Source organism: Capricornis sumatraensis, chromosome 6, assembly GCF_032405125.1.
Source record: "Capricornis sumatraensis isolate serow.1 chromosome 6, serow.2, whole genome shotgun sequence".
In the NCBI taxonomy this organism is placed as follows: domain Eukaryota; kingdom Metazoa; phylum Chordata; class Mammalia; order Artiodactyla; family Bovidae; genus Capricornis; species Capricornis sumatraensis.
The window spans coordinates 57,039,780-57,054,712 of record NC_091074.1 but is presented as its reverse complement, the minus strand read 5'-3'; the positions used below and the strand labels follow the sequence as shown (position 1 = coordinate 57,054,712).

Genomic DNA, 14,933 nt, shown 5'->3' with positions numbered 1-14,933 from the left:
CAAATACCAAGAAAAGTCTCTTGAAGTTGGTATCTTTACCTTAAAGTTCATTGTAATAGAATTGAATTTGTTGTCTGCTGTTTCAGGGTTGCCAATAAGGTAGTCCCAGCTAGTGAACACCTTCCAGCTAAAGTTGAAAGTGTTATCATCACCACCTCCGTCATCACCAATATTTTTGGTCATCCTATGCAAACAGGAGATTTAATCCAGCAGCCAGAATACAAGTAGAAAGGGAGAGATTAGGGAATAGAAAGACATCATAATTTTAGGGATATTGGAGAAGCAATATCTAAAAGACATATACTTTCAATTAAGTTTGTTCTTATAACCAGAAAAGTTTGTTTTAAAAAAATTTTGGTTTGTTTTAATTTTTTAAACTTCATTTCTAGGCTTTCAAGATTAGAAAACTACTAAGCATTGATGGTTTTAACAATAAATTAATTTACAGATTATATAAAAAATTTTTTATTTGTTTTCCTAAACTGTTTTCTTAGAGTCATATACTGTACTCTGAACCTTTTATGGGACAAGGATCTCTTAAGAAATCTGATGAAAACCACTGGGCCCCTATCCAGGGAGAAAATATGTATAGGCTCTAAAACGGTTGTACACAATTTTAGTTGGTTTACAGTTGAAAGCCTAGGGATAGATTAACCCAGGTCAGATCAGGAAACTTCTTTATAGGTTTCAAATCCTCTAAGAATCTCCTCCCAAAGAGTGATTACACTGAATGCATGAAAGTTTTCCATGCTCTACAACTCTTGACCAAAAATCAAGATGTTTATACAACTTTAATGCCAAGTGGTTACATATATTCTAATAACTTATGTTAAAAAAATATTTTTTTTGGTTGGACCATTTAAAATACATTTACTTAAAGGTTTATTTCAGTGGTTAAAAATCTATATCCTACTTACTTCACTTCCTTGTTTCCCCTACCACCATAGCTAGCAAAATTAAAATTTTATATGACATATATTACAGAATGGTCCTATAAGGTTTTGGTTTTTGACAGTGTTATGGAACTAAAAAAGAAAGGAGAATGAGGACATAAAGATGACATTATAATTTGGCAGACATCTCTCAGGTCATCTAAATTCTACCACTGTTAGTCCTATCTCTTACAGAGGTTTATATGTTTCAAATGGGCTTATGTGTTTGAAAAATAACTAAAAATAATTATTACTTACCTCAGTCTACCACTTTACCCTCTGCAAATGGCATTTATGTGTATTATTATATTTGTCCTTCTCAAAAACTTAAAGAGAGGTCAAGGTAGTTGATACTAAGATAGTAGATGCTATTCTCTGTTATAGATGAGGAAGCTGAAGGGTAAAATTATGAAGTGATTTCCTGGACATAATTCAGAAGTAAACCACAGGGGTGGGTCAAGAGCTTAGGTTTTCTGACTTTACTCTAGTACCCAAGCTAGGACACCATGAGATATGTTGAACCATATAAGATGCCTTTTTGTAGGTCAAAAAGTATTGAAATCAAACATTCCTAATGATTTAATCTAGGGGAGAAAATTATTTTTTGATTAAGATGCCATCATTCCTTTTGTGCATAGTCATTGAGCAAAGGGCAGCGCCTCAGGTAAAACTGACCGCTTGACAGATGATTTTGCATGGACCTTTATCACTGGCAGGATTCTATATCTGTAGTCAGCCTCCCAGAGAAGGGAACTCAAGCTTGACAAGCAAACTGGGAACATCTAGCATGTGAGAACTGTCAAGAAAGGGAGTGGAATACTAAACGCATAAGGAAGGATACTGAAGACAAACTTTACTAACAACACATTTTTTTGAGATGGCCCTGATAGCTATAAAATGTTCCATGTACAGCTCCATCCCTTGGTTGCAGAGAGAAAAATAAAGTGTACGTACTTAAACAGAAATTCTTCCTTTTTCAAGGGGGCTATACTTTTTAACAACTGTATCTCAACAAACAATTTGCAAGGCAGGAAGGAGTGGAGGAAGGACGAGTGACCAACCATCTTGCTTTGTCAGGGACTGAGTCATTACCCAGGACAAAAGACTTTTAGTGCTAAAGCCGATGGAGTCCTGGGTCAACAAAGTTAGCCATCTTATCTTAAAATGTCAAAGTACTTTCTTGTATATCTATCTAATTTTCCTTCCAATTTCCCCATTGTTGTTGGTTTAGTTGCTAAGTCTTGTTCAACTCTTGTGATCCCATGGGCTATAGCCCGCCGGGGTCCTCTGTCCAAGGGATTCTCCAGGCAAGAACACTGGAGTGGTTTGCCATTTCCTTCTCCAGGGGATCTTCCCAACCTAGGGATCAAACCTGGGTCTCCTGCACTGCAGGCAGCTTCTTTATGGACTGAGCTACCAGGGAAGCCAATTTCCCCATTAATTAATCAAAACAGATATCTGCTTCCCTTTTATGGATGAGGACTCTGCAATAAACAGTATGAGCAAGAGGATAAAATCCCTCAGTTGCCTGATTGATTTTAAGTACTCAGTTTTAGTTTCACTTGATTTGAGGTATGTATCCCATAAAGCCACTCATGTTTATTCCAAGAATGTATTTGTTTGGCACTGGTGGGGGACAGCGGAAGAGATGATAAAGGATTCTGTGCAATCACTTATATCCCACCAATTGTTTTATTACCAAGCTCTGCCCCCAGGGCTAGGAGCAGCTAGGAATAATAAATGGCTTTGGAATTGTCTCGCCATAAAGGCCAATGAACTTAAACCACTTGCCAATCATGTAGTGCATAACCAAAGGTCCCCTGCCAGGGGGAGGAACCAAAATCAGGCTGGTTTAGGTGATATAACATGGATGACTTTGAGGGTGAAATGTGGAACTGGTGCCCTGCAGGTATCCTAAGTGGCATCTTTGAGTTAATTCGAAATAGTTTCCATTTCCTGGAGAGCTGCACTAGCTAGTAAGTTTGCCATCAGCAATATGTGGTTACTGAGCACTTAAAATGTAACTGGTGTTTCAAAGACTTATGACCAAAAAAGACAGAAAATATATCAATAATAATTTTAGATTGATTATATGCTGAAGGAACTGTTTTGATATATAGAGTTAAATAAAATACATTATTAAAATATATTCTAGCTATGTATTTGTTTAGGATAGCTGCCAGAATATTTAAATTACATGTCCCTTGTCTTATATTTCTTACATAAATGCTATTCTAGATGCTTTATACTCATCTGCCAGAAATTATAATAAATGTACAAATCTATTAATGTACAACTACATAACCATGCATGACTACCTTACTGTGAGGGCTATCATATGACCACACTTCCTATCATGCTGGCTTTGTTTGGTTTTTCAGTAAGCCTATGAATTATAATCCTAATAAAACAGTTAAATTAGCATATGCTAGCCATGTTCTAAGTGCTTTGACTGTATTAACTCATATTGTCCTCATAGCCATCCTAACATCAAGGTGTTATTACACCTCTATCAGAAATAGGAAAGTGTTTCCTTGGTAGCTCAGCTGCTAAAGAATCCGCCTGCAATGCAAGAAACCCTGGTTTGATTCCTGGGTTGGGAATATCCCCTGAAGAAGGGATAGGCTACCCACTCCAGTATTCATGGGCTTCCCTGGTGGCTGAGACAGTAAAGAATCTCCCTACAAGGTGGGAGACCTGGGTTTGATATCTGGGTTGGAAAGATCCCCTGGAGGAGGGCATGGCAACCTACTCCAGTATTCTTGCCTGGATAAGAATTCATCTCTCCATGGACAGAGAAGCCTGGCAGGCTACAGTCCATGGAGTCACAAACAGTCAGACACGGCTGAATGACTAAGCAACTAAGCACAGCACAGGAACAGGAAAACAGAGCAGTTGAACAATTTGTCAAAGTTCTTTTATAATGGGCTAGAGCTAGTATTTGAATTCATGAAGAATGGCTCATGGTAACCCACTCCAGTATTCTTGCCTGGAGAATCCCATGGACAGAGGAACGTGGCAGGCTACTGTTCGTGGGATCATAAGAGTGAGACACAGCTTAGTGACTAAACCACCACCAGAATGGCTCAAGAGACCACTCGAGTATATAGCCGCTGCAGAGTCACTAAAAGAAGCTGAGGAATTGGACATCCATAGACATGCTTCCTTGGGGAAAATGGAGACTAAAGGACCAATTTGAAATGATACTCACAAGGCCTGTGTGATGTAACTGATACCCTTGACTTTAATCCTGCCAAATCTAAATGGCTAAAAGGCTAGAAATATGTTAGATTTTTTAGAATGAGATACTATTTTAGCAGGTAGACAGATATTTTACATACTTAGGGTCTCTGATTACACTTGGACAAATAGATAAAGATTTTGGATACAGGATCTCCATTAAGGCCTTTTTCAAGTTCTGAAAGGGCTTAAAAATCTAAACGTGATAGTTTTTCTTGGGGAACCAATAAGTTTGGCAGGGACAGGATGTAAAGCATGTTTCAGACTGCTCTAGAGAGCTCCTGCTGAAGAGGACTTGGACCCTCAAGTAAAGGTCCTTCCCTGCAATGAAGCAAAAGCTCAGTTTACCCTGTGCATAGTTAAATAAAAGGGAGACTTCATTGAGATGTTTCAACACTTCTGCTAAACTGGTTCAGAAAATTAGCTAAAAGTTGGGTTATTCATAGCCCTAAATGACTGTGCAAGGTTCCTGCAGTGTCTTCAAGTGAGGTTTTAACAATATATTTCAAACAGGGGGAAAAAATAATCTGCAGTTTCATCAGTTCCCCCAGTGAAATTCTTTCCCATGTTCTAATAAATTTTCTTCCAAGATAAAATATGATTACACAGTTGATCATGACAATCTTGTTGAGGGCCATTTGTTTCTGCTGTCTTACACAGCTGAAATTTTTTAGATGAGTGATTATTCTGGTTTTTTGTGGGGTTTTTGTTGTTGTTTTTTAATGAACAGAGAACAACAGATTCTGCCTATTGAGCTGATCCTGCAAGTCACAAATCTCTGCACACTAAAAGAGGGGTCAGCAGCTGTTTTCCTGTCTTGTTTGCAACATTGACTTACACCTTAAAATACAAAAGAGCACAATTTTAAAATAAGCTTAACCACAGGATAGGTACACAACCATCACTGTGACCCAGGCTTGCCCTTGTTTTCAATCCTTCTGTTTGGGAAATGTAATAGTCTAACATTTGTACAGGTATTAAAACCACATTTTGTCTCTTATATACTCTGTATTCTGTAGACATGAAGCAGAAAAAAAAATCCAATTCCCAAATTAACTTTCCCATTTGATTCCAGCAATCATTGCTTGCTTCCCAGGAGATCAATGAAACTTACGCTTTAAGGACAACCAGAAAACTGTATCCAATGCACATGATCCCCACCAGAAAATAGGAGAGTGGCAGTCTGAAATTCATCCATCCAATTGTTCGTTTATTGTTGTAATAGCCATAAAAGAGGACGGAATATTGAGCCAAGCCCTAAAATCCAACAACAAAGCCGCTTAACAGATGCTGTGAAGAGCAACTCAAAGAAAAAAGATTGACTTCTAAGAAGAATAACAAAATGACATTAATTCTCAAACTTGGGAGATGGCTCTGACATGAGCCCTATTGTTTTGCTTCATGGAGTGACTGTTTCAGCTGCCACACTGACTGACAGCCTCTTGGTTTACTTGAAACTCAGGGACTTCTAAATAGATCCAATTTTTAACCAAATATAGGCTTGCTCAGCTGTGGAGCCAGTACCGTGAAATGCCCATTGATTGAAACATCAAAACACACTTCATGGTGTCATTAGATTTACAGTTTTAAGAGCTTGCTTAATATTGGGGGAAAATCTGAAATGTGCTTCCTCAAAGTTTCATGGCAGGTTTCCACTTTCAGTCACCTAAGCCACAGTTAGATTTGTTCTCTGTAAGGTACAGAGGCCATATTTCAGCTCATACTTAGCAAAAACAAGGAGCAGATGAGATGACATTGCAACTACTATATACAACCTTCTATTCATCAAGATTATTATCCCCACATGAGCATGTTTATTTATACAATTACATGCTCTTTCCCAAAAATTATCTGCCAGGGTTGGCATCACTGTCTTCCAAAGCCAATTGAGTAACTGCTCTCCATACATAGAACATGGCATATTTTGATACTGTTTCCCGTATAATATTCTTCATCTTTCTCTCCTGTCATTCACTGTGTTCTTCACTCTTAGTTTGGAGGCATTGTTTCTGTATTACTATGCATCTACTTCCCCCTCTTCTCTTCAACTTCATCTCTCTGGCAATAACTTAAAACTACTATGCTTTGTGAAGTGAGAGGATAATTGCAGTAATAATATCAATCAATAAACTTGACTGAGCAGAGACTTCCCTGGTGGCACAGTGGATAAGAATCGCCTGCCAGTGCAGGGGACATGGGTTTGATCCCTACTCTGGGAAAATTACGCATGCCGTGGAGCAACTAAGTCTGTGGGTCAAAACTACTGAGCCTAGAGCTCCCAGCAAGAGAGGCCACCACAGTGAGAAGCCCGCACACCACAACAAAGACAAAGTACAGCCGAAAAGAATAAATAACATAAACAAATCCTTTTTTAAAATAAATAAAAATGAACTTTATTGAGCAGTTAGAGTTTGCTGAATACTTCATCTTATAGAATCCTCACAAGCACCCTCTTGAAGTGGCTCCTGTTAGGGGCAATCATTTTCCTCTAGTTTTGTTACTTTCCATATAGAGAAGACCCATGAGTGCAACACTCCCAGCCGCTCTCCACTGCCTCATACTGGCTCCAGGGAGGAGAACCTCATCTGATAGTAGAGCATGGCTGAGGAATGGGGACAAGGTGGGGCACCACTCTTCCTCCTCCTTTGAGGTCACCCTCTGTGTTCTGTCCCTGTGAGGGGCACCCTGTCCTGGTTTAGGACAGCTGGGTAGGACAGTCTGTTCTGAAGCTCATTTGCCCATGAAAAGATGCACATTCTTCAATATCCCAGCTTTAACAATGATAAACGTGACAAGTTGACCTCCATCTGTCTGTCTTATTTCTGGTTAGTTCACAACCTGAGTTGACAACGCATGTGGTATTATTTACCATGACTCCTCCCCACCTGCAAAAAGACACTATAGCTTTATATCTACTTTGCTGATGAAGAAAATGAGTTTCAGAGAAGTTAAGTTACTTGTCCATGTTCACGCAGCTAGTAAGCAACAGTCTGAACCTGAACTGGGTCTAATTTTAAATCTGTATACTTAACCACTGTGCTATACTGCTTCTCCTCTGTTTTCTTTTCCTACCAGGTCTTGCATCATACTTATGTTTTATTTATCCAGGAAAACAAAGAAACTGAAGCCCCAGGACCCCTAGATTGATTCAGAGTGGTTTCAGGACCCCCGGACACTCCTTTTGAAAAGATTTCAAAGGCTCTCATCCCCATCCTCGAAGGGCCTCATTCTCACATATATAAACATTACAAGCTCACTTCTTTTTCTAACTCACAACAACAGTACTGGGATTAAAAGCCACCTTCATAACAACATAAAAGGAGAAAGGAGATATGTAGCAAACATCTGGTGAGCTTATTAGGTTAGCACAATAGCTACCAGGGCAGCTAACTCATCTGGCATATATATTATTCAGCATATGTTCAATGGTGGCACTACATAAATATTAGATCACAACCAAAGTGGGTAAGGTCCCTTTTTTTGGAATCCTGATTATTTAACAAAGGTTTCTTCAGTTGGCCTATTTCTACCTATGCAGTGAAGCATGTAAATAAAAGAGGAGGTGCTATTGAAGAGCACAATTTTTAAAAGCTTTATCCAGTCCCTCTCAGTAGCATATCGAAGGGTGGTTTTAAAAACACTGAAAGGCTTAAAAGAGGATTCCCCCTTCCCTTCTGCCCGGTGGGCCCACCACAAGCCATCCGTCGATCCCTTTCCCTTAAAACTCCAACAGCAGACATCTGGAAGTGACTAAAATAGCAATGACTCCTAGCCTAGCCAAGGTTCCATTCGGTTTCCATGTCAGCGCACATGGCTTTTCCTGTGGGAACGCTCTTCCATCCCCAAATCTGTGACAGAGAAACCACAGTCAGAGCCAAGTTTCAGATGAGCACAGAAGCTTCTTGTCCAATTCTGGGTTCCATGCTTGCATGTCATCTACTAAGTCTCTAATTTCGGTCTGAATGCTATGCTGCTGCTGGTCTAGTGCTTAGACACCGACACACATCTACAAGAATGTTATGTTTTGATGATGTGGTCACAGGTAATCACGTACTTATTTATCTAACTAACTTTTAATGAGAACATATTTGCTAAATGTTATACATAGATGGAATGGGAGACTGGATTACATAGACCCTTAAGAAAAGCTCTACATGCAAATCCCTTTTTAACCATATTCTGTAAAGCAAAATTCCATTTGCCATTTGTGTCATGATCCACAACTGACAAAAAGGTGGAAATTCTAGATCATATGCCCAACACCTATTACACATCTCACTCCACTTGAATGTTCCACAGGAATCTTGACCTTAGTACATTTTAAAATTTCTCCCAAACATTTTAAAAGCTTTTCCCTCCTACCTCAGGAAATGATCCATCAATCCATGATTACCTCAGCCAGAAACTTGGACATGTTCACTATCTTTCCATGTTTGTACCCATACGATGCATGCAGCCACTCACTAAGCCCTTAGTTTCTGCCTCATTACCATATCTGATTCTCATCCCTTCTCTGTACACCACCTCCACTTATAGGACTCCCTGCCTTCAGCTTCCAGTACTTTTGCCTGGAAAATCCCATGGACAGAGGAGCCTGGTGGGCTGCAGTCCATGGGGTCTCTAGAGTCAGACACAACTGAGCAACATCACTTTCACTTTTCACTTTCATGCATTGGAGAAGGAAATGGCAACCCACTCCAGTGTTCTTGCCTGGAGAATCCCAGGACAGGGGAGCCTGGTGGGCTGCCGTCTATGGGGTCGCACAGAGTTGGACACAACTGAAGTGACTTAGCAGCAGCAGCAGCCTTCACCTTATGAAAACAAACCCGTACCGTATTGACAGAGAGTCTTCTAAAGGGTAACTCTGACCATGTTTCTATCCTAATTCAAAACCGTCATGTTCTCCACTGCCTAGTAAATAAAGTCTGAGTCTTCAGCATAATGAATGAGACAGTCCTGCCTGATTACACCCTTGTTTTTAGTGTGGCACGCTCATCTTCCACCACTCTTATCTCTCCTTACATACCAGCTTGGCTGAATCACAGATACTCATAGACACTGAGTGCACAGCACTGTCTATTGCCTCCATACCTTTGTACATACAGATCCATCTGCTAAGAATACTATTCCCTGTTATTCTCCCCATTTCAGAGCCTAGGTTATTCCTACTGTTTCTTTAAAATTAGGTGAAAATACCTTTGTAAAGACTTCTCTGTCTTCTAGACCCCAGTCAGGTGTATGAGGAAATGAATGATTGCTTCTTTCATTTGCACAAAGTGCCACTAGATGAACTTCATCCCATCCCTCCTCTAGGTTTTACTCACTTCACCCCAGGGAAGATATAGCGACGTCTCTGATAGGTCAATGAATTAACGTGGCTAGCCTTTCAAATTTAGAATTCAGATCAGAAAGAGTTACTGTTTACTGGATCCTCTCAGAAAGCCAGTAAACTGAATCCTCCTTCATTATGCCTCCATGTGCCCAGGACATACGTCTGTGAGCTTGAGATTGTCACCCTGTATGGCATTCATTTGTTTGCATGTCCAAATAGACCATAATGTCCCTGTAGACAAGGAGTATATATCATCTTTGTATTTCTAGCATCCCACACTCATCTTTGTGGAATGATTAAATGAACAGAGAAATTGCTCCTGGTAGTCATTAGCAATCCTCAGTTAAGTTAAGCTCCTTCAAATTATCATCTAAACCACCCTTTTCTATCATTCTGCTACTACTCATTTTAATAAAATAGAGTAAATCATTCAAGACAGAAACATGAAAATAATGATCTTATGTTGGGATTAAATGAGTCAAAACACCAAGAAAATATCTGACAAAACTCTTCAATTTTTCCTGCTAATTGCCTAAAACATAAATGAGACAATCCCAGTGCTATAAAATGAGATGCTACATGTGATTTCTTTCTACATAGGAAAAATGATATTTTGTTTCACAAGAGGAGATTAAGGGACTATATTATGGGGTTTTGTCGTTCTATATAAACCTGCCCACTACTTCTTTAAAGTCATGAAATGTCAAGTCATACACGAAAAGTGATGTGGGTAGTTACCTAGCCACAGGTTGTACTGGGAACACTTCCGTATTAGCTTAGTATTTTAAAAGGAGTTTTTGAGGAAATAAAACTACCCCCAAAATGTAGAGGAAATATTGAAATGGCTTAGAAAAAACTTAAATTCAGAAGTTTTAAAATCCAATATGAACAGCATATATTTTATTTCAAATATTTAAGATTATCAAATGTAAATAATTTCAAGTACAATATATAAGCAAATAATATCCATAAGTGATATATGATGATGAAATATTGGATAGAGTTTTTACTGAATTGCTTTCAAAAATTTGTAAACTTAAGTAATCTATTTGTCACAGCTGATAACTTGGGGTTGCTTGTTTATATTACAGAATATAATTTAATAGGTTGCAAGGTTCTAATCTAACTCAACAACTCAGCCTTTCAGCTGAATTTACCAAGCTCGGCCTATTAGGTTGGTGCCAATATTTAGATATAGTCCTAGCAAATTCCTTAACAAATCCCTCCCAGGTAAACTGAGCTCTTCTAAACAATCTTAGTCTCTCACCTCTGAACATATTGATAGACTCTCCTTTGGTCTCCTCACATTAATCTTGCCTTTCTCCAACCTGTTGATCTTTTCAAAATCCAAGTTTGATAATGTCACTACTCACTCACCACTCAAATTATTTTCAGTTACTCTGAGAAAAAGTCAAGTGTTATGGTCTAGATTCTAGATGGTCTCACATGTTTTAATATCCTTTTATTTCTCTAACGATATCTGTCCTTGATGCCCCTTCACATTCTCAGCTTTAGTTTCACCAGCCTTCACTCTGTCCTTTAAATAAGGCAACCCTTTCTCATCACAGGACATTTGCAGATGCTGTTCTCACTGCCTAGAACGTCTATTCTCTCTGGTTCTTCAAAGCCCAATTCAAATGTTACTTTCTCAGAAAAACTCCTGCTCTTATCCACCTCCCTCTCTTAGGCCATAAACCAAGTTTCCTGATACATGTTCTCTTAATACTGGTTAGCTTTCTTTCATAGCACATGGCACAGTTGCAATCACATTTATTTCTATGATTATTTGGTTACAAAGGTTTTGTTGGTTTTTGTTCAACTTTCCTTAATGCCTGGCACATGACCTGGCACCTGGCAAATCTTCAATAAATGTTCACTTAAGTAATGAGAAGAAGACTTGTTTCTGTGATCATTTCTAAAGAAGAAAACAACATTTTCATGTTGTAAGTATAGTATTAGGATCATAGGCATCCCAAAGTTTTGCAAAAAGAAAGCTCATCTTTGGTTTGGCAGGTACAGCTTAAAGGAGATGCTGAATAATAGGAGTTGTTGCTGAAGCAAAGAAAGAAGATCCCAAGGAATCAGTTCTCCAAATTCAGGAGAACAAAAGGATACCAAGAAAGCTAAGAGTAGACCCAGAGATCTTTCCTGTTATGGGCTATAAAAAGGTGTCATAAACAAGCCCAGAAATAGTAGGTTAAGAAGCCTATGAAGCAAGAAAAAGACCTATGAATGCGAGCAGAATTTGATATGCCTCATTTTAAACCAAACCAAATGAGCCTGTTGAATCAGAGAGATCTGCACTGGACATTGAGGAAGTGAAGCAAATGTGGAAGCCAGGGGTGAACAGCCCTTAGATGCTGCCAATCCCAGCACCACATGCCTGAGCGGCACCTGCCTCTGTTCAGTGCAGCCTGTATAGGAGTCTCATCATGTACACAGGCGAGAGGATGCTCACCCCTTCCAACCTTAGTATCTCCATTACAGGGAAGAGCCATATCTCTGATGGATTTGGGAATCTACAGGAGGCTTAGCAGCCTGGCATGGGGTAATACTTTTGCCCTCACTGGGGAATTATTTATGTTCTAGGAGTTCAGAGTCTGCGGGTCAGCTTTGGGCTAGGCTGAGACAATAGCCTTGGCTAAGGGGCCATGCCGTGAAACTTGCTGAAACTAAATAATCCCAATATGGGCTTCCTTGGTGGCTCAGTGGGTAATGAATAGACTGCCTGCCATGCAGGAGACACAGGCTCAATCCCTGGGTTGAGAAGATCCTCTGGAGAAGGAAATGGCAACCCACTCCAGTATTCTTGCCTGGGAAATTCCAGGACAGAGGAGTCTGGTGGGCTACCCCCAGTGGGGGTCTCAAGAGTAGATACCATCAACAACAATACAGCAGCTGCTAAGACTTCCTTCAACAGACAGTGACATGGGTAAAGGGAGGCAAAAAATACAAACTTCCAATTATAAAAGAAGGAAGTCATGGAGATATAACATACAGCACGGTGACTGTAGTTAATAATACTGTTTTGCATATCTGAAAACTGCTAAAAGAATCATGGACAAAGCTGCCCACCATTTCAGTAAACAGAGGACATTGCAGCCATCAAGCCATTCGCCACTGCAGGTACCCTCAACCATACACTTTTAAGACAATTCAGGAGAGAAAAATAGGATACCAGGCCATATTAAGTTAAGAAATGAATCATTTCAATGAAACCAGACTCTTGCAACTTCCTCATACAAACAAATGCACTAAAATTATTAACTTGAGAGGTTTGCTTTTTTGTGACTAGCAGTAATCCTTTTATGGTCCACTATATGGGCTGCATTTTGTTTTTGTTTTTTCCCAGCAAAGACTCCTACATATCCTGACACTTCCCTTACCTCGTTGGAACAATCCTCAGAGCAATCTGAGAGACTGCCACCCCAGGCTATGAATCTCAGTAAAGCTACTGAATAAAGCATAATTTTCAACTTTTAGGTTACTCATTGTTTTCAGCAGACAGAGTGAATCTTAAAATTTCTTATCACAAAAAAACAAATTCAGTAACTATGTTATGTACAGTAAGAGTCATAACTAGACTTATTGTGGTAACCATTTGCAACATATATAAAAATACTAAATCATGATGCTACATACCTTAAAATGAATATAATGTTTTAGTCAATTTTACCTCAATTTTAAAAAGGGGAGCTCTCTAAAAACAAAGATGCATTTGAACTACTGAAACATTTCTAAAGAAAAAATGCATCATTCCATATGTGAATCACAAAAATATCTCTTCTAAATGTGGCTGGTACAGTAAGAGATGAAGGAACTTCGAGAACTGAGACTGTCTGAGAGAGGGTGCCCTCCCTTTAGAAGATCACTACTTAAAAGAAATATTGATGCCAATAAAACAAGGACCTAACCTGCTGTTTATCAACATTTAGACTGTTTGTGACAGTCTCCTTTGAGGATAGAACTCAAAAATGAGATGTGGCAAAAGTGGGCAGAAGACATAGGCTTGAGATGATATGTTAGAGTAAAACAAACAATTTTACATTGTCAGCCACATTTTAGTTTGAATTTCTATACCTTCTTTAATTACCTCTGCCGTCTTTGGGAAACCAGTGAACCTCCCTGAGTCCCAATCTCCTCAAATATAAAAAGATTATTGATCTTCATCTTGAAGCATTGTTATAGAAAGATAAAATTTAATGTATGTGCCTGTTTAATACATAATGGGTATAAACTCTCCTCTCCTCTCCATATCTCCCATATCTATGATGACCAGGGGAAAAGGGAAGACAAAGTTTGACTCATCATTTATCTCCATCCACAATGTACAAAATGCCCTCAAGCTGGAAAGCTAAATGCATTTCCCTTAACTCACAGCTCAAATCTTTACTCACATGATCTCCCTGTCTAATAACAGCGCAAGCTCATTCCAAATTCCACCTCAGTTCCTCCCTCTCTCTCTCACAAGAATATCAAAGCTCTATAGTATCTTCATCATTCCTACATCATTCTTGTGTCTCCAAATATCATGCCAACAAAGACATCCTCTTCTTACTGACTTAAACCTGTTCTAATTCTATTGCTTCAAATAATACTATTTCTGTCAATTTGATTCATAATATCCATATTATACCACCTTCCTATTTCTTACTATTTTAATAAAATATACTTTCCTTTTACCCAGTAAGACCCACCACTGGGTATATAATGAAAATAAATTGAAAATATGGTGCTTCGTAAATGGTGAATTTGAGAATCCATGAGACTGGCTGGCCTTGCATATATCAAATGGTACTCAACTGCTATTAATTAAAGGGAATTTGGATGAGCTCCAAGGGGATACTTCTGAGTGAGGAGGGGGAGTGTCCAGAGAGACATTCCAAGGTTCTAACATAAACTCAACAGACAAGCAGCTCCCCACAAACTTGCCACCTCCACCCCTGAAAATTTTCTGATCCTTCCCGACTTACAGGATCTTCTACCACAAGAGGTCATGCTTACATCTATTTTACAGTGTTCTATAAGCTGATTTTGCTTTTCTTTACCTGTGTCTATACGACACTGCTTATCTAATCTGATATATTAACATTCTTAAATGAAGGAAAAAAGCTCGTGTTCTGATGAGACCATTTAGGCACCAGTCGTCTCTACCCTGAGCCTAAAACTTTTCCTCCTGGCATCTCTAAGCTCTTTGGAAGTACAGAATTCTGGGTTTCCAGGGACCTCAAGGATATCTGGCCAAAGGTTTCCGCCATGGTACTATGATAGATGAAATAGTGGGCTGTCCAGTTAGATCACTTGATAATACAGAGAGGGCATCTCTATGAAGTAACTGTTCAGAGCAGCAAGTAAAGAATTCAGGCAAGGTTAAATATTGAACCTTTCTACTTGAGAAGCTAATTTAGGAATTGCATGTTTATTACAAA

General features: G+C 39.1%; 1 protein-coding gene across 1 annotated transcript in view; it reads right to left on the bottom strand.

Moving 5' to 3' along the window:
* Positions 1–14,933, bottom strand: part of TMC1 (transmembrane channel like 1) — a 166,598-nt gene that overhangs the window by 44,032 nt on the left and 107,633 nt on the right. The window contains exons 9-10 of the mRNA XM_068973590.1: positions 5,287–5,429; positions 40–184 (exon numbers count right to left, since the gene is read on the bottom strand). Coding sequence (XP_068829691.1) covers positions 40–184; positions 5,287–5,429 — 288 coding nt within the window. The remainder of the gene's footprint in view (positions 1–39; positions 185–5,286; positions 5,430–14,933) is intronic.